This window comes from Hyaena hyaena, unplaced genomic scaffold (genome assembly GCF_003009895.1).
Source record: "Hyaena hyaena isolate Hyena2069 unplaced genomic scaffold, ASM300989v1 scaffold_86, whole genome shotgun sequence".
Taxonomy (NCBI): domain Eukaryota; kingdom Metazoa; phylum Chordata; class Mammalia; order Carnivora; family Hyaenidae; genus Hyaena; species Hyaena hyaena.
In genome coordinates this window covers 862478-880952 of record NW_024080721.1, presented here as the reverse complement: position 1 = coordinate 880952, position 18475 = coordinate 862478, and the positions used below count along the sequence as shown (strand labels likewise).

Sequence of the window (18475 nt, the reverse complement as noted above, 5' to 3'; positions counted from 1 at the left end):
CTCCAAAGCAGAGCTGGGGGGCTCAGACGGAGGCTCACTGAGCCCGGGGCCTCTGGAGGGGGTCTCTTGTCATGTCTTGGGGGGCGAGGCCTGGGTGTGGGGTTGGGGGGCACCACCGCTTGGGTCAGCAGCACCCCTTGACCCTGGTGGGCCTGGCCCAAAGGCGGAGCGTGCCCCAGGAGTGGACGTCTGCTTTGGAAGCTTCGGAATCAGCTCGCCTGGATGGTGGCCCCAAGGAGGCAGCACCTTTGAGCCATCAGCAAGTGCAACCATGGCAGCTGGAGGGCTGAAGCCCCGCTGGGCACCCCGACTCTGCTGAGATAAGGGACACCGGAAGCCATGTTCTCTACCCTTGGCCAGGTGGTCAGCCTGTGGGGAAGTGTCATTTCCGAGTGTCCTGGAAAGACCCAGAGGGGAAAACCCAGCCTCCATTTGCCCGGTGCAGGGTCAATGTCCGGAGCCCTCCACACCCTTCGCCGGTGGCTAAGCTGGATCACCATGGAGAACAGGGTTCCTTCACACCCACCAGCCCCTGGGGATGCGTGCGACGGTGTTACAGAGCCGACACCTGGGCCCTTGGAGCCCTCAGGTGTGTCACTCAAGGTCCTCCCAGCGCCGAAGGCCTTGTCCTGAGCCTCTCACGTGGGGCCGGGGCTCCACTGTGTCCCGCCCCCGCAATCTCGCCCGGTCCTGGGGGCAGGCGGTGGTCCCTGCTGAGTAGCCCTGGGGTAGGGTCAACCCTAAGGCAAGGGATCCAGCCAGGGCGTGGCCATCCCACGTGAGCATCCAGACAGGCCTCCAATGGCCACTGCCCTGGCCCGGCCACACCTGTCAGGCCGCGAGCCTGCTGCCCCCGACGACGACGCAGCTGCCACCCCCGGGGAGGCCGGGGCGGGGGGGGGGGCGGCGGGAGGGGCGGCCAGCGGGTGGGCGGGGTGGGAAGGTGGAGCGTGGCCTCCCCCCGGCCGGTCTCCGCAATGAGGAAGTTCTCTGCCGCTGCTGGCTTCCTTTCCCTCGCTGAGCTCCTGAAACAGGAAGTGGGGCAGGGAGCTGGTGGCGGCAGAGAGGGGACTGAGAGGGGACCGACGGCGGCGGCTCGCGGTGCAGGGGCCTCAGCTCCCCTCGGCGGCGCGTGGGTCCTGGGGTGGCCGCCCGGCCGGCGCCAGGGAGGCCCGTGGCCGCCATGGTCCCCTGCTGGAACCACGGCAACATCACGCGCTCCAAGGCCGAGGAGCTGCTGTCCAGGACCGGCAAGGACGGGAGCTTCCTCGTGCGCGCCAGCGAGTCCATCTCCCGGGCCTACGCGCTCTGTGTGCTGTAAGTGCGCCGCGGACCCCGGGCGGGGGGACCCGCGGGGGGCAGCGCGTCTCGCGCCACGGGGTGCGTGGACCCGACTCGCGTGCCGCCCCGATTTGTTGGTGGGTCCAGCCGAGGCCCCCTGGGGGCCTGCGTGGCCTTCGAGCTCACGGTTTCCAGCGCCGGCGCTCCGCAGAGCCACCCCGGGCCTGGTGACCCATGAGCGGTGGGGCCGGGACGAGGGGTTCCAGGCTCAGAGCTCCAAGGCGGTGCCTGTGTTAGAAAGCAGCTGGCTCGGCCCAGGTGTGGGTCTAACATACCCAGCTCGGGACCCCTGGTGCAGACCTCCAGGGGAGTAGAGGTGGCAAGGGGGGACCCTTCCTGCCTAGGCTTTGGGCCCCCAGAGGAAGCCAGAATATGGGGTGGGTTCGCCCCAGAAGGACCTTTCGGTTTACCTAGAAGTTGCATTCGGGGCCCTAAGAGCAGAGGAAGTCACCATCACTGACAGGGAGAGCCCCTTCTCTCCCCACCCCAGCACTGGGCCGTGTCCCCTACCTGCTTCGGCCTCTCTGCCACCATCAGCTACCTGCGTCACCCCACTCCCGGCTCTGGGATGTTGCCCAGCACCCCAGTTCTCCTAACAATGGAGGAACCAGCCACTTGCCCAAGGTTCCTTTTTAAAACACCCTTCTTGACCCACATCTGAAGAAGGCCCTCAGCCCCGGCATCTCAGCAGCCCTGCACAGCCAAGCACGGCACCAGGGCACAGTGGGGCGGGCTGTCCCCTGCACCCCTCAGGCAGCATCCCTGGGCTTGCAGGAAGCTCCCTCTGACCAGGCAACGGGGAAGTAGGTCACTGAACACAGACCCATCATGAGCACTAAGTATAAGTCCTTGTCTGGGCATTAGCTCATTTCGTCCTCGGGGCAGCTCCAACTGCAGGCGCTGGTATTACCAACACCCCCCACCCCCACCCTTTGCAGATGAGAAAACAGGCTCGGATAGGTGAAGCGACTGACGACAGTCGAAGCCAGGGCCATCTGCCCCCAGAGGCTGCTCCCAGACCCCCAGACCCTTGCCACCCCGCTTGTCACCCTGCCAAGCTGTGGGCCTCGGCTCCGGGCAACCCAGCAGGAGAAGCCTGAGCGTCTACAAGGACCAGCTGGGAGTATTAGAAAATGCGCCTAAGCAGGCCTGAGTACTGACCGCACCAGGGCCCACCTCCCCAATCCAACTTCCCATGCCCCCCCAACTCTCACACTCAGGGGAGGGGACCCAGGACTTGCCCACAGGCGCTGCACCCATGGGGACCCACCAGTGGGGCCTGGGAAATAGTGGGGAGACTCCACACTGACCCCGCTGGGCCCTCATGGGTTTGTCTCCTGCTCCAGTGGATGGCTGATTCCGGTGGATGTTCGCTGTGTGCTGAGCCTCCCGCTGAGAACTTTCAGGGCTCACGGGCACAACAGCCCTTTGGTCAGGGGGCTCTGATCGTGCCCGGGCTACACATGCGGTCTCTGACTCCAAACTGGCAGCGTGGCGGCCAGCCAGAGCCGGGGCTGGGGTGGGGGCCTTCGGACCCTCTCTCTCGTCCCACGACCCCTGACTTTGCGAGTGAGCGGAAGGAGCTTTGAGAGGGTGAGGCCTTTGTCTGCACTGCTCTTGCGAGCTGGGCAAGCTGGGACCCCGGCCTGGCTTTCCATGTTCCTTCCTCCCCTCTTTTGCCCAGAATGACTCTCAGCGCTGCAGAGAGTTCGGCCTCTACATCTTAGGGAGGAGGGTGCCCGTGGTGCCCAGAGGTCCACCATCCTCTTCGCCAAGGCCCGGACTCGTCATCAAGCTCCTGTCCTCAAAGCCCTTTTAGGCCTAGAACCCAGGGCTTGGATCCCTCCCCCAGAGCCCCACCCTTTGGCCAGGCCCAGGGCTTCCTGAGTCCCTCTGCTTTTCAAGGGAGGGGTCAGGAGCCACTCCAGGCTGTGGGAGGCCACCGACCACCAAACCTTCCCTGCACCTGTGAGACACGATCATGCCACCACCTTTCATTTTGCCAGTGGAGGAGATTTAAAAGTGAAACACTTGCTAAATGAGTGACAACCGACTGGCCCCTTCCAAAGGCTCATTTCATGGAAGAAAGCATCCTTTAACACCAAAAAGCAGGAAGAGTATACTCTTTAAAACAAAACAAAACAGGGGCGCCTGGGTGGCTCGATTGGTTAAGTGTCTGACTCTTGATTTCAGCTCAGGTCATGATCTCAACATTTCATGGGTTTGAGCCCCGCATCGGGCTCTCTGTGCTGGACCCTGCTTGGGATTCTTTGTCTCCCTCTCTCTCTGCCTCTCCCCTGCTCATGTCCTCTCTTTCTCTCTCTCTCAAAGATAAGTAAGTGTATATAAAAGAAACAAGCAAACACCAGTCCTTTAAATCAAACAGATTTCATCCTTTGAGGAACAAAGTCCACCATCCTTAGTTTTCTCTGTTCCCTGTGGCCTGTCGCGACCCTTGCCCCACACCATCCTGTTCACGTCCTGGGGTGAAAAGCAACTGGGCGAAAGGTCCTTGGTTTCGCAAGTGACAGGTTTCGCCCCTCTGCCGTCTCTCTGGAAGTCACCTGGGAGCGCAGGGACCCCAGCTGGTGCAGGTGTGGGGTCAGAGCTCTCAAAGAGAGCCAGGACGGCAGGAGGAAGCCACCAACCCTTGCCCTCCTGTTCTAGAAATATCCACGGAAAAAGCTCATGGCCCAGCATGCCCTGACCTCATTCTGCCTGTGCCCAGTGCCCGGAGCTTGTCCCCAGTCCCCTCTGGTGCGTGAGGGGACCGCAGGGGCCCTCCTGGCACCGCTGACTTAGGCAGCTGTGTTCGGAGCGGCAGGAACTGAGTACACCTTCTCCCCAGTGGCCTTGGTGCTCAGGAAAGAGAACAGGATTTGACTATTTAAATGAAACGAGGGAGGGGGTGAGGGAGACACCAAAAGACAAGGCTGCAAGCCAGTGCCGCCCACGTGATGAGCCCACACGTTCACCCCAGGCCTCACGAACCCACATTTCCTCTAGAGAGGTGAGCCCTACTACCCGCTTGCCACGGGGCAGGAACGTCAGCCGTCTCCCCAGCAGTGCGGGGAACCCCGCTTTAGGGAGGCCCTGGAGGCCCGTCTCGGGCACTGAGGGCCAGAGGGGGGAGACCCCGGGCAGCTCTGCCTCCTGTGGCAAGGGGGCTTGGAAACACAAGCGACAGTGTGCTCTTCCAGATGGGGCCCCCATCATCCCTACCTGACCACACTCAGACCCATGGCAGGGGTACCCAGAGGGGGCATCTGGCCCCCCCTTGGATGGGCATACTAAAGGGCTACTAGCTTGTGTCCCCCTCTCCTGCCAGGCCAGCACCTCCACATGGGGCCAGTGCACCTGTCAGCTGCTTTATGCTATGGAAAGATCTGCCTTCGGCGGGGCGGGGAGGGGGTCCCTCAGTGTAAGAGCGGGGAGTTGGAGGGCCAGCCTCCCCTCGCTCAGGCTGCACAGGCACAACTAGAACAATGGCCCAGCGTGGTTGCAGGCACAGGCTGCCCAGTTGGGTGGCGTTCCCACCGAAGGACACTTGGCTCACCTCCTGGGGGAGGGGCAGACATGTGCTGCCTCATCCTGCCAGCTCGGGGGGGAGCGGGGTGGGGGAAGTAGTCTCGGCTTCCTCAGCCCACAGCCTTCCCTGAGCCGCCCAGGCCACCCACCCTCTCCTTCCCAGAGACGGCGGGCCAGGCAGCCTGCGCTGTGGCCCCGTCAGCGTCAGCACAGCCGCAAAGATGAAGAAGCTCAGGAAGGACATTCGGTCACCCAAAGCCCCCTCACAGAAGGTCTTCTTCTTGTTGGGAAGTGTCACGGTCCACTTGGGGTAGAGGGGGCCCTCAGCCCTGCTCCTCTCACAAAAGGTGGTTGCTAACCTGCTCTGCCTAAAAATAACCCTAGGAAACTCATGAAGGCTTACTGTGTACCAGGCTCCGTTCCAGGCTCTTTATGTGTATTAACTCGCTGTCCCCAGGGACCTTCGGAGGAGGTGCTGTTATTATCCCCACTTTATTATTTTTTTTTTAATGTTTTATTCATTTCTAGGAGAGAGAGAGAGAGAGATAGCATAAGCAGGGGAGGGTCAGAGAGAGAGGGAGTCACAGACTGAAACAGGCTCCAGGCGCTGAGCTGGCAGTCAGCACAGAGCCCGACGCGGGGCTCGAACCCACGAACCGCGAGATCATGACCCAAGCGAAAGTCGGACGCTTAACCGACTAAGCCACCCAGGCGCCCCTATCCCCACTTTAAGGACGAGGAAACTCAGGCCCGGAGAGGTTAGGTAACATGCCACATTCACAGGACTGATAAATGGCAGGGGCCGGGCTTGAACTCAGGCCATTCCTGGGAAGGAGAAAGAGGGGAGCCAGCAAGCCTGGGCATGTGTGGGATTGGGGAGGCCTGGGAAGGCGGGGGGCACAGAGAAGGGACTCGGGAGGGCAGAAATGTCCGGGAGAGGCGTGAAGCCTTCCCCTGTGGTGTGAACGCGTCGATGGAACCCCCTTTCCTCCCATCCCCTTGCAAAGTTTCAGCCGAATTTGCGCTGCTCATTGATTGTTCTTGTGCGACGCAAAGAAAGCCACTTGTTTTCATGCCTGGTGTTGACAGAAAGTGGGGACCAGTACGGGCTCCAGACAGTAGCCTCTAGTCAGAGCTGGAGGACCAGCTCTGAAATCCAGTTTACGTCAGTTTGTCCAAGTTGTCTTTTCTTCGGGGTTTTCTTTCTGTGTGCGAGACAGGAGGGAGTGGGGTGCCCGTGAGGGCCCGTGGGTTCCGCGGCTCAAGCATCTTCCATGTGTGGTGATTCGGCACAACGTGGGGACGCTGTCCCCAGGCTTTCTGCACCCGTGCCCAGCTCGCCGGCAACCACTAATATATTTTCTAACAGGTGTCTGTTCTGGGTATCTCATATGAATGGAATCGTACAACATGTGGTCTTTTGTGTCTGGCTTTTTTCACCCAGCACAATGCTTTTGAAGTTCAGCCCTGTTGTAGCATGATCATCCCTTTTTCTGGCTAAATAATAGTCCGTTGTGTGGATATACCACATGCTAATTATCCATTTATCGGTTATGGACATTTGGGTTGCTTCCACTTTTGGACTGTTATGAATAGTGCTGCTGTAAACGTTCGTGTGCAAGGGTTTTTTGTCGTTGCTTTGTTTTTAAAGTTTATTTATAGGGGCGCCTGGGTGGGTCAGTCAGTTAAGCATCTGACTTCATCTCAGGTCATCATCTCGCAGCTTGTAGGTTCAAGCTCCTGTCAGGCTCTGTGCCGACAGCTCGGAGCCTGGAGCCTGCTTCGGTTTCTGTGTCTCCCTCTCTCTCGGCCCCGCCCCTTCTTGCGCTCTGTCTCTCTCTTTTTCAAAAATAAATAAACATAAAATATTTTTTTAAGTTTATTTATTTATTTTGAGAGAGCAAGACAGCACAAGTGGGGGAGAGGCAGAGAGAGAGGGTGAGAGAGAGAGAATCACAAGCAGGCTCTGCAATGTTAGCACGCAGCCGGACGTGGGACTCCAACGCACAAACCATGACCGTGATCATGACCTGAGCCGAAACCAAGAATCGGACACTTAACTGTCTGAGCCACCCAGGCGCCCCCTGCACAGGGTTTTGTGTGAACACGTGTTTTCAGTGGCCTTGCCTGGGATTGCTGGGCATACAGTGAAGCCAGCTTTCTGTGGGACTGTCCCACTGTTCTCCACAGAAGCTGCGCCATTTTTCACCCCCATCAGCCACGATTGTTCCCCATCTTCACCAACCCCTGTTACTACCTTTTTAGTGATAATGATTCAGGGGGGTGTGAAGTGGCTGTGACTTTGAGCTGTGTTTCCCTAATGGGAAATGTGCTTATTGGCCATTTGTCTACCTCACTTGGAGAAATGTCTCTGGAGATCCTTTGCCCATTTGAAAAATTGGCTTATTTGTCTTTCTGCTGTTGTCGTTGGATTACTGAGAGGATACAATGGGAGAATGCGGGCAAAATGTGTGACCCAAAGCCAGGTGCACGGTCAGCACCCACGAAACACTGGCCGTTATTTTTTGCAAGTTATAAAGTGAGCAGTGACGTCTCAGAGGCAGAGGAGTGAGTAGAGGGCCCATCTCTGAAGAAAGTTCCACAGCAGAAGGAAAGAGAGCACAGGCAGAGCGACACTTCTAGAACTTCCTGGAGCCCTGAGGGAGCCTCCGAGAGGCAGTGAGCTGTCATGTGGGGCCTCCTCAGAGGAAGTGCCCAAAGAGATAAGGCAGGAAGAGCACTTGAATGGCGCATGAGTGTCCAGTGGCCGTGGGGGACAGGGTTGAGCTCCGGGAAGCCTGACAGAGAGAAGGGTCTGGGGCGTGGATGCCAGGAAGAGCCAGTAGGTAGACTGAAGATAAAGTCAAGAGGGAATGGAGGCCATCTTAAGAGTGATTAACTAGTTCCCATTTCGGAGGGAGATGCTGAGGGGACAAAAGTCCTAAGGCTCTGAAGAGGGAGCGCAGCGTGTGGATGGGATGGGGCTGCAGGAGAGAGAGCAGAATAAGCCCGCAGCTCTGGGGACCAGATCTTTCCTTTCTCCCACGCTCATTTCATACTCCCTTTGTCTTCAGTTAGAAAAGCACTGTATTAACAAGTACCAGGACCCAAACAATTTCGGTTCAGCTACTTTTTAAAAATCACCCCAGGGGGTGCCTGGGTGGCTCAGTCTGTTAAGTCTCCGACTTTGGCTCAGGTCATGATCTCACGGTTCGTGGGTTTGAGCCCCACATCAGGCTCTGTGCTGACAGCTCAGAGCCTGGAGCCTGCTTCAGATTCTGTGTCTGCCTCTCTCTCTGACCCTCCCCTGATCATGCTGTCTCTCTCTCTCTCTCTCAAAAATAAATAAGAACATTAAAAACAAAATTGAAAATCACCCCAGACAGAGCTGGTCTCCAAAGTATCAGCAGGTCCAGCCTCTTCACTTGCACTCACAACCAGGAACCTGCCCTCTGGAGTCTCGAGGCTTGTTGAGGTCGTCACAGGCATCGGTGACAATGTAGAAATAGATCTTCTGAGAAACAGTGCAATGTTCTTTCAAGTAACTTAAAAAAATAGTATTAATGGGGCGCCTGGGTGGCTCAGTCGGTTAAGCGTCCGACTTTCGCTTGGGTCATGATCTCGCAGTTCGTGGGTTCGAGCCCCGCGTCGGGCTCTGTGCTGACTGCCGGCTCAGAGCCTGGAGCCTATTTCAGAGTCTGTGTCTCCCTCTCTCTCTGACCCTCCCCTGCTCACGCTGTCTCTCTCTCTCTCTCCTAGAAATAAGTTAAAAAAAAAAAAATTAAAAAAAATAGTATTAAGGGGCACCAGGGTGGCTCAGTCAGTTAAGCATCAGACTTCAGCTCAGGTCATGATCTTGAGGTTTATGGGTTTGAGCCCCACATTGGGCTCTGTGCTGACGGTATGGAGCCTGCTTGGGATTCTCTATGTCTCTCTCTCTCTCTCTCTGACCCTTCCCCACTTGCTCTCTCTCTCTCAAAAGAAATTAAAAAGTTGAAAAAAATCTTTAAAAAATAGTATTAAGAGTAATGTGCAAAGAGTACAAAGTGTAAGGAAGGAAGGTAATCACCCAATTACTGAGAGACTAACACAGATACTGCTAGTTTGTAAGTACCTTCTCATTCTCTCTTTGTTCCTTTCTCCAGAGATGTATAATCTCTGTGACGTGTATACATAGCTATACCCACAGAATTTTGGCCTGTGTTTTCTTGCACCATTAACATTTCTCAGCCAGTTAAAAATTTTCCTAAATATCATATTTAATCGGCGCCAAAACTCTAGCGTATCATGTGTCACAATTTATAAAAAGACTGTATGATACGACATTTCAGTCACCGGCAGTGTTTTATTGTTATAAACATGATGGTGGCGAAGGTCTTTGTGCAGAAATGTGACGTTTCTGGTTATAGATCCCAGAGGTGGAATTATTGGATCAAAGGATAGAAACACTTTTTAGATTCTTGATAGAGAAAGACAAATTGCTCTCCAGAAATTTGGTTCCACTTGGAGCTCTGGGCAGCGATACAAGAGAGTGCACACCTCACTGCAGTTGCCGTATGCTGAATATTTGCTCTTAAAAAAAAATTATTAAGTTGCAGGGTGAAAGGTGGTTAATACCGGTTCATTTTCCTTTGCATTTCTTGATTGCAGCCATAATGAACTTGTTTGATAGGACCATTGATTGACCTTCATAATGCCTCTTTGTGAATTATCTGTCCATTCTCTCTGCCATTTTGCTTTTGAAGCTGCTATGGATTTTCTGTTATCTCTTTGCATGAAGTCTTAATATCACACTTGTTGCAAATATTTGCACTGTGGTTTCCCTTGAAACTTTGTGATTTTCTTGACATTCAGAGATGAGATTTTCATGAAGTCCATCCATCTTTTTCCTTTGTGATTTTCTTTTTCTTCTTTGCTCTTAAATGTAGACAGTCCCTCTGTTCACAGATATTCTGTTTTTTTCTAGTGGAAGGCGGGAAGGTTAGGACAGGGCCTTTGGAACTTGATAGACTCGGGCTACGGATGACTCTGCCTGTCCAACCTCCAGCAAGTTGTCTAACTCCACGGGCTCTTGGTTTCTTTATCTGAAAACCAGGGCTAAGAATGCCCATGTAGTAGTGTCAGTGGGTGGATTGATTAAGTGTATATCACGTGCAAAGTATTTGGCAAAAACAGATGGAAAGATTCTAAATGTTTCATTTTTTTAATGTTTATTTATTTATTTTGAGGGGGGAGGGGCAGAAAGAAAGGGAGAGAGAGAACCCCAAGCAGGCTCCATGCTGTCGACACAGAGCCCAACACAGTGTCAACACAATGTCACCAACAGTGAGATCATGACGGGCCAAGATCAAGAGTTGGATGCTTAACTGACTGAGCCATCCAGGTGCCCCCAGTTTTTTGGTTTTATTTTTGTTTTGTTTTGCTTTGCTTTTTTACATTTAACACTTTAATCTCTCTGGAATTAATTTGATGAATAGTGTAAGACAAGGATGTGTGTATGTTTTTTTCAAGTAGCCAGTCATCTTTCTCAAAAATTACTGAATGATTTACTTCTTTTCCTTTTCTGATTCGTCTTTCACTACATTAAGTCTTATGTCTCTTTCTTGCCTGTTTGCCGGTTCACCTGTGTCTGGTTTTCTTACATCACTATCATACCAAGTGCATTACTACAATTTTATAAGTGGTTTTACTTTAGGATTTTCATATCTCTTGTTTTCAAGTATTCTTCCAGGTGTACTAGCTAATAACTTTGTAGAGTTGGGAAAAAATTACAGTTGCACCTTCAATTAGAATTGCGTGAAATCCATAACATAACCTGTGAAAAGGAACATTCTAGGATTAGTCTTAATGATAAGAATAGCTACCCCTATTTAAAATCGTGTAATTTTCTTCATCTAGATCCTTCACGTTTCTTGTTATGATCTCTTCTGATTACTTTACAGTTTTGTTACTTTTGTAAATGATACCTTTTCCCCTGCAGTTACCCTTTTGTGGCCACTGGGAACATACAGGGAGGTTTTAAGTTTCATCAATTCACCTTTTATTCTGTTACCTTACTCCTCATTATTTCAAATTGTTTTTCATTTGCTTCTCTTGGATTTTCTTGATGGACCATCCTGTTATATATAAATTGTGATCATTTTTGGTCTACTATCCAAATACTTATAACTCTGATTTAGATTTCATAATTTATTACTTTGGCCACTATTTCGAAAACATCGCAGCGGAGGATATTGGGAAGGGAACATATCTACCTCAGGAAGTTCTGGGAGAATCAAATGGAACACTTCCTGGAAAGGACTTGGTACAATACCTACGTGACGTTAGCACTTGATACAAGTTAGCTGTTTCTCCTTGTCATGTCAAGCAAGGACCCATCTTTTCCTAGTTTTATAAATAGCTTTGAATGACTAAGTATTGAATTTTATCACATGCCTTTTTAATATCTATTGAGATGATATGTTGTTTCCCTTATTTCAGTATAAAAGCTTAATTTTATAAAGTCCCTAACATTGGAGCGCCTGGGTGGCTCAGTCAGTTAAGCGTCCAACTTCAGCTCAGGTCATGATCTCACGGTTCATGAGTTTGAGCCCCACTTCAGGCTCTGAGCTGTCAGCACAGAGCCTGGAGCCTGCTTTGGATTCTGTGTCTCTCTGTCTCTCTGCCCCTCCCCTGCTCGTGGTCTGTCTCTCTCTCTCTGTCTTGCAAAAATAAATAAAATGTTTTTAAAAAAATTTTAATGAATAAAGTCCCTAACATTAACCATGTCTGCATGGTTAAAATTAACTGTTCTTGATTATGTTAACTTTTTATTGTATTCTGAATTTTATTTAGGATTTTTGTGTATATGTGCATAGGTGAGATGATTTTATGGTTTGGGTCAGGCTGTGGCTTAAGAGTCATGTAAGTTTCATAAAATATGGAGACATTTATGTGGCATCATCATTATCTGATTTTTTGAAATATTAAAAAATGTTGGGCAGAGGCACTTTTCCTCAGAGTCACTTCTATATATAGAGATCATTATTTATTTATTTAAATAAAATTTATTTTTAAGCAATTTCTCCACCCCACGTGGGGCTTGAACTCATGACCCCAAGATCGAGTCATATGCTGGCCAGACTGAGCCAGCCCGGTGCCCCAAAGATCATTTTTAAATATTGATTTCGGGTGCCTGGGTAACTCAGTTGGTTAAGTGTCCAACTCTTGATTTCAGCTCAGGTTATGTTCTCACAGTTCGTGGGATCAAGCCCCACATCAGACTCTGTGCTGACAGCCTGGAGCCAGCTTTGGATTCTCTCCTCTGTCTCTGCTCCTCCCTTGCTTGTGCGCGCTCTCTCTCCCTCCCTCCCACTCCCTCTCCCACTCTCTCTCAAAATAAATAAATATTTTTTAAAAAGCTTTAAAAAAAAGCATCTGTGTTTTCAGAAAACCCTATTTATGTATATATGAGCACAGAGATCTGTCTTCTCTATTTCTTATCTTCCCTCCCTGTCTTTTTTTTTCGTACTGACTTTCTCGAATTTTCGTTAACATTCTCCAAGACGCAAGCTGCTGTGGTAGTATTTAGTGCTGACTCATGAACTCCAGGTTTTTCGCTTCTGATCACTTTTCCTTTGTCTCATGCTACTCAGTTTTCACAACTGGCGTTTCCCACACCAGCAGTGCAATGGTGTGCTGAGTTCACAAATCAGACTTCTCCAGAACATCTTTTATTCTTTTCGCAGTGATTCTATGAAACATGGAGGCAACACCTCTGAGTCCTTAGAAAAACAATGACCTTCTTTTGAGTGGTGACACGTTTTCATGCATCTGGTTAATTTTCTTTTCTGACAAGGAACTGTCAGGAAACATTGGGTCAGATTCTTTTGGGGATCAGAGTGGGTTTTTACCCCAATCCTCTTCCCAGAAAAAAAGGATCAGCAGGGATGGGGTGGGAGCCCTGATCTGAGATCCAGCTGTTGGGGGTAAGTGAGGAGGGGTGATGTGGCTCAAGGATAGGCGGGCTTCCTCCCAAGGGGTCTCATACAAGGAACAATTTGCCGGACCCCTAGACTGCTGGGGCAGGGCTCTCAGCAGACCCCCAACAGCCTCCCCTCCGCCTCTCACCTTCTCTCTTCTGAACTAATGGCTTCTTGTAATCCATCCATCTTCTTACTCTCTGGCTGGGATTCTTTGAAGCTCTGGTGGTGAACAGTGAACAAACACCGCTGGTCCCTGGGGCTGACATACATTTCCCCTGGTTTCTATTCGGGTCCAAGTGGCTTTTTTGAACACAGGGTTTCCACCTCTAACTCTCTCACCCTGTCTTGTCTACAACACTTAAGCAAGAAAAACAAAACACATACAAACAACACTAGAAATTGAACTGATATGTAACAGGGGTTACAAAGGGACTTAGAAACAGTTACAGAGCATGCTAAGCCGGTCGGCAGAGCGAGACAGAGACTCATGAGGTTCTTAAATTTTAGAGTTTGATTTCTCCCTCCCTCCCTCTCTCTCTTCCTCCACCTACACACCCCCACACAGGGGCTCGCTGTGGTAAAGAATGTTTCTGGGTATGCTTGTCCGTGTTTATTTGGTTAGGAATAGTCATACAGAAATAGTCTATTTATCTGAGAGAATAAAAGTGCCAGGATGTTTCTTCCTACTTCTGTTCGCTTGTCTTCTTGTATTTAAAAAAAAAAAAAAAAAACACATTTTTAAAGTTTGTTTATTTTTGAGAGAGAGAGAGAGAGAGAGAGCGTGCACAGGCACGCAAGTGAGGAAGGCGCAGAGAGAGAGGGGGAGACACAGAATCCCAGGCAGGCTCCAGGCTCTGAGCTGTCAGCACAGACCCCGACGCGAGGCTCGAACTCACGAACCACGAGATCATGACCTGAGCTGAAGTCGGACGCTCAACTGAGTAAGCCCCCCAGTGCCCCTGCTTGTCTTCTTGCATTTCAGTAAAACTTCCTCAACCATATTAGGACTGATCAGGAAATGCCCTTCCCAGAGGAAGCGTCTTCCCTCTTAGAGCAGGGTGGGCACCTGCCACCACCTCACAGCTGTCACTCAGGAACTTTGCCGTAAGCCCCACTTCATCTGAGGCGGAGCGGCCTCCTCCGTGCCTGGCCCGGCACCATCCCAGCTTGGGTCCCCAGTGGGGACTGTTCCTAACACAATCCCCCTGAAATGCGACCCGGTCACTGGAAGGAGGAGCGGCCGAGGGCCCGTGTTAGCACCCTGCATTGTTACTAAGTCACCACACAGAGCTGGGAAGGGCTGGATGAGACCATCCAGCACGTTGTCTGGACTCCGTTCCGTGTGGTCATGGTCAAAGCTGACAGAGCCGTGGAATCTTCACTTGAACCATTTTATGTGTAAGATCGTGTGTGTGCATAAGTGTACACGTGTAGGCTACCCATCTGTGTGTGTATATGCGCTTCTACATATACGTATATGTGTGTTGTGTGTGTGTACATGTGTGTACTTGCACACGTTTGTGCATCTGGGACCAGAACGCGGCCTAGCTGCTGAGGAGTGAGGGAGACCGAGGAGTGTCCCCCTCCACCCGCTCGCGGAGCCCCGGTGCCCCACGGCGTGCGGTCTGGAACAGCTCCTCTCCTGTGGGCTGTGTGTGGCACGGGGGGTGGCGGTGGTGACATACATTTTCCCCACAAAGGCCTGAAATGACCCGGCTCCGGGGTTGGCTTGTCTGGCCCTGTGCACTGGGGCTTCTGAGATCTCACTGTCTAAGGGGAAGTGTCCTCTCTTCCTATCGGATTAGCTTCTGAACCCTGGTCTCTTTGAATAACAGGGAGCTGGGTCTGTCTTTCAGGGTTCCTGGAGCTTCTTTGCAAAAGCCATAAAGACTTGTCTGCCACACTTGATTAACTGAAGGGCCTTTCCTGTTCCGTGCAGCTGTCTGCGTCCCTCTCCGTGTGACCCTGTTCTTTTGGTTTAGGGGCTGATGTTTTAGGCCTGCTGAACTTCTTCCACAAATCAGCTGCCCTCAGCCAAATAAGACTGTTCTGGGCCCGGTCTCATTTGCATATCTACTGGAGGAAGTGAAAGATAAGAGTGTAGCCGGGCGGAGCTACCCTCTGGCATTTGTTGCCTGCACCGCTGATGCTGGAGGGGATGGGGATGGGGATGGGGGGCTTGGACTGGGGTCCTGGGGCGGTTCTCCGTTTCCGGGATGTCTGCGCGAGGTGAGGTGGCAGTGGCCTAGACAGTCACCCTTGCCACCTCTGATACAAGCCGGGTGTGGTGTCGGCTCAGGCTCTGGAGACAGGGTGCCGGGAGCTGAGAGTTCAGAGATGAGACAAGACAGGAAAAGAAACTTCCCTGTGCAAATTGAAGAACCAGGTGGAAGTGAAATTACCCAAAACATTCTCTAAAACTTTCTTGAAACATCCACTGGTCCAAAAGCCAAAGAAGATTGTAAAAGTGACCACATAAAATCGTAAAACTTCTACACAGCTAAAAAATAGGAACAAGTCCCATGAGCACCGTCACTAATAAGTAACTCCAAAATACATTGTAGCCCATAGCAAAGTCTTGCAAATAAAGAAAAGATGACTTAAAAAATGCAATTCGCAGAAAATGTAATGTCATAAAAAGAAATTCGCAGAAAAAGAAAGACAGATATGAAACATAAGAGAACACATTCAACCTTCCTCATAAAGAAAGGCAGATTAAAGCAAGCGATCATTTTTCTTTCACCTCTCAGATTTGCAAAGATTGAAATGTCTGATAACAGCCAGTTGGCAGGGCGTGGGGAAATAGACATATCCGGTTAGTGGGAGAAAAAAGTAACACAGCCTCATGGGAAGGCAGTCGGCAGTCTCTCTCGCAAAATACAGAGCCCGTGTCCAGCCCTTCTGGTGGTGATCTCCCCACAGCCACGACTAAATGTCAGCACGTGCAGGGGCTAGTGTGTGCCAGGCATGTTCTAAATGCTTTTCAGGGGCGCCAGTTGGCTCGGTCTGTTAAGCATCCGACTCTTGATTTTGGCTCAGGTCATGATCTCCCAGTCTGTGAGTTCAAGCCCCGTGTTGTGCTCCTTGGAGTTCTCTGTCTCTCCCTCTCACGCACTTTCTGTCATAAATAAACGGATAAACGTTAACAAAGTAAATAAAGGCTTTTCATATGTTAACTCACGTAATTGACACATCAACAGGTGGATGTTACTGTCCCTGTTGTACTGACTACTGATGGGGAGGCTGAATCTGTCATTTCACCAGGGGATGTGAGATGAAGGCACAGAGATAATAAAAAAATTAAAAAGTAACTATTCATCCCTCATCCTAGGCCAGTCAGATAAATGATCACATAACCACATGATGAATATCAGTTGGCAAGACCTTCTAAGGTATTTTTTTTTTTGGTGAGAAAAACAAATTTCAGAACAACATATATATTATCTTATTTGCATTTAAAAAGATGTGTGTATCTAAGTTTGTGTGTATGCTTAAGAGTTCCAGAATGGCTTACAAAAAGGAGTAGTAAATCTAAGAAGCAGGGCTCAACAGGAGCAGAAGGAGACATTTATTTTTCATCTTTGTCCTTCTGTATGGTTTTAAGTTTTTTTTTTTAATTTTTTAAATTTTATTTATTTTTGAGACAGAGAGACAGCGTGAGTGGGGGAGGAGCAGAGAGAGAGGGAGACAGAATCTGAAGCAAGCTGCAGGCTTTGAGTTGTCAGCACAGAGCCAGACACGGGGCTCGAACTCACAAACTGCGAGATCATGACCTGGGCCAAAGTCGAATGCTTCACCGACTGAGCCACCCAGGTGCTCCTGTATGGTTTTAAATTTTTTAAAATTGGGGTATAATTTTAAAATCTGGTTACACAACACATATAAATGTTCAGCAAAGTGCCAGGTGCCCAGGAGGGGCTGAGTAAGTGAAGCTCCTGTAAGGAAGCTATGCCTCTGATGATGGATTCCTTTCAATCAGACCACAGAGCTGTCCAGCACCAACATAAACCATGCGCAGAAGACCCCACTGCCTCTTCCTAAAGCTCCTTGGGTGTGGAGGGGGCGGGGAAGGGGGCTCAGTCCAGGACTGCTCGATGTCAGTCAAGGCTGATCTCCACCTCAGAATGATCGGCTCTGAAGTTTAGAGACTTTGTGCCCTGAGTTCCTCCGGTCAGGTCAGGACCTCCCCAGAGAAATGAATGCTCTTGCACGGGTTCTGATTCAGTCTTCGGTCTGTTTCAGGTATCGGAATTGTGTTTACACGTACAGGATTCTGCCCAATGAAGATGATAAATTCACTGTCCAGGTAAGCCCTTTGCCAGCCCAGACACCTGGCCCGGCATGGGGTCCGTGTGGGCAGAGAAAGTGACAAAGGGGAAGAAGAGAAGAAAAGCATGTGCCCTGAACAGCCTGCACATGAGGGCCTGGCTGAGCCCCTGTCTCCCGCAGAAGTCTGTGGCTGGGGGTGGTGGCTTAGAGGCTAAACTATGACCTGCAGAGTGATCCTGGTTTGTGACACGAGGAAGCAGCACTGACAGACATTAACCTGTGTTCCTGGGTGTGAAGGAGTGAGGAAGGATGCCCAGAGACAGAGCAAAAGGGCTGTGGCCCGTTAATTCTTTTCTTCAGTGAGCTCACTGAGTGAGGGTCAGTGGGCCGGGGAGGGGAAGAGGGGAACTTGTAGGAGAACTGATGATTACCCAGCGGGTTAGCATGAGACAGCACCTTTCTCTTCACAGGCACCTGTTCTGCCAAAGGCTGATGCTCATGGCATCTGGCTGCATCAGGTGAAGTCCAAGTGTGTCAAATTTGCCACTAAATGTTAATGAAGAATCAGCTGCACAAGTCTTTCCAAGTCTAGAAAGACCACCCTGCACACAATTTGCATGACAAACACCACGGGCTCTGTGTGACCACAGTGCATGACGGCCAAGTGATGTGGAGGCCGGGGAGCTATTTTTATCTGGCTAAGTTAAGTGAGCATGGGGGTGGTCAGAACAAAGGAGGGGACTCTCTGCGGGGACAGTTCTCGAGAGGCACCAACAAATGGAGTGCATCCGCGTGTGGGGCAGAGAGGAGGGATGGAGCAGGGCTGGGACACCGTGTCATGTAGGAGCAGCAACAGGGCCCGTGGGTTTAGTTGAAAGGAAAGTAAAAGTGGAGGAAGAGAGGTGGGGCCCTATCACTGATTCCAGAACGTGAAGGGAAGGATGCATTGTGTCCAGAAATAGTGCAGTTGTGGAAACAGCACTGGACTCGAGGGCAGGATAGCAAGCGAGTCTCTGGGGCAGAGGTCACTGGAAATGTGTGAGAGGAAGAAGCTGTGTGGAGTAGAGCGTCTCTGGGGAGGGGCCGTGTGGAGTAGAGGCACCTCTGGGGAGAGGCCGTGTGGAGTAGAGCACCTCTGGGGAGAGGCCGTGTGGAGCAGAGGCGCCTCTGAGGAGAGGCTGTGTGGAGCAGAGCACCTCTGGGGAGAAGCTGTGTGAAGCAGAGCGCCTCTGGGGAGAGGCTGTGTGGAGTAGAGGCGCCTTTGGGGAGAAGCTGTGTGGAGTAGAGCGCCTCTGAGGAGAAGCTGTGTGGAGCAGAGGCGCCTCTGGGGAGAAGATGTGTGGAGCAGAGGCGCCTCTGGGGAGAAGATGTGT

The 18475-nt window shown here is 51.3% G+C and overlaps 1 protein-coding gene across 1 annotated transcript in view; it reads left to right on the top strand.

The window, feature by feature from the left end:
- Positions 1-1055: 1055 nt before the first annotated feature.
- Positions 1056-18475, top strand: part of INPP5D (inositol polyphosphate-5-phosphatase D) — a 122110-nt gene continuing 104690 nt past the window's right edge. Inside the window, exons 1-2 of the mRNA XM_039234551.1 lie at positions 1056-1317; positions 17076-17139. Of these exons, the coding sequence (XP_039090482.1) occupies positions 1184-1317; positions 17076-17139 (198 nt within the window). The 5' untranslated portion in view covers positions 1056-1183. The remainder of the gene's footprint in view (positions 1318-17075; positions 17140-18475) is intronic.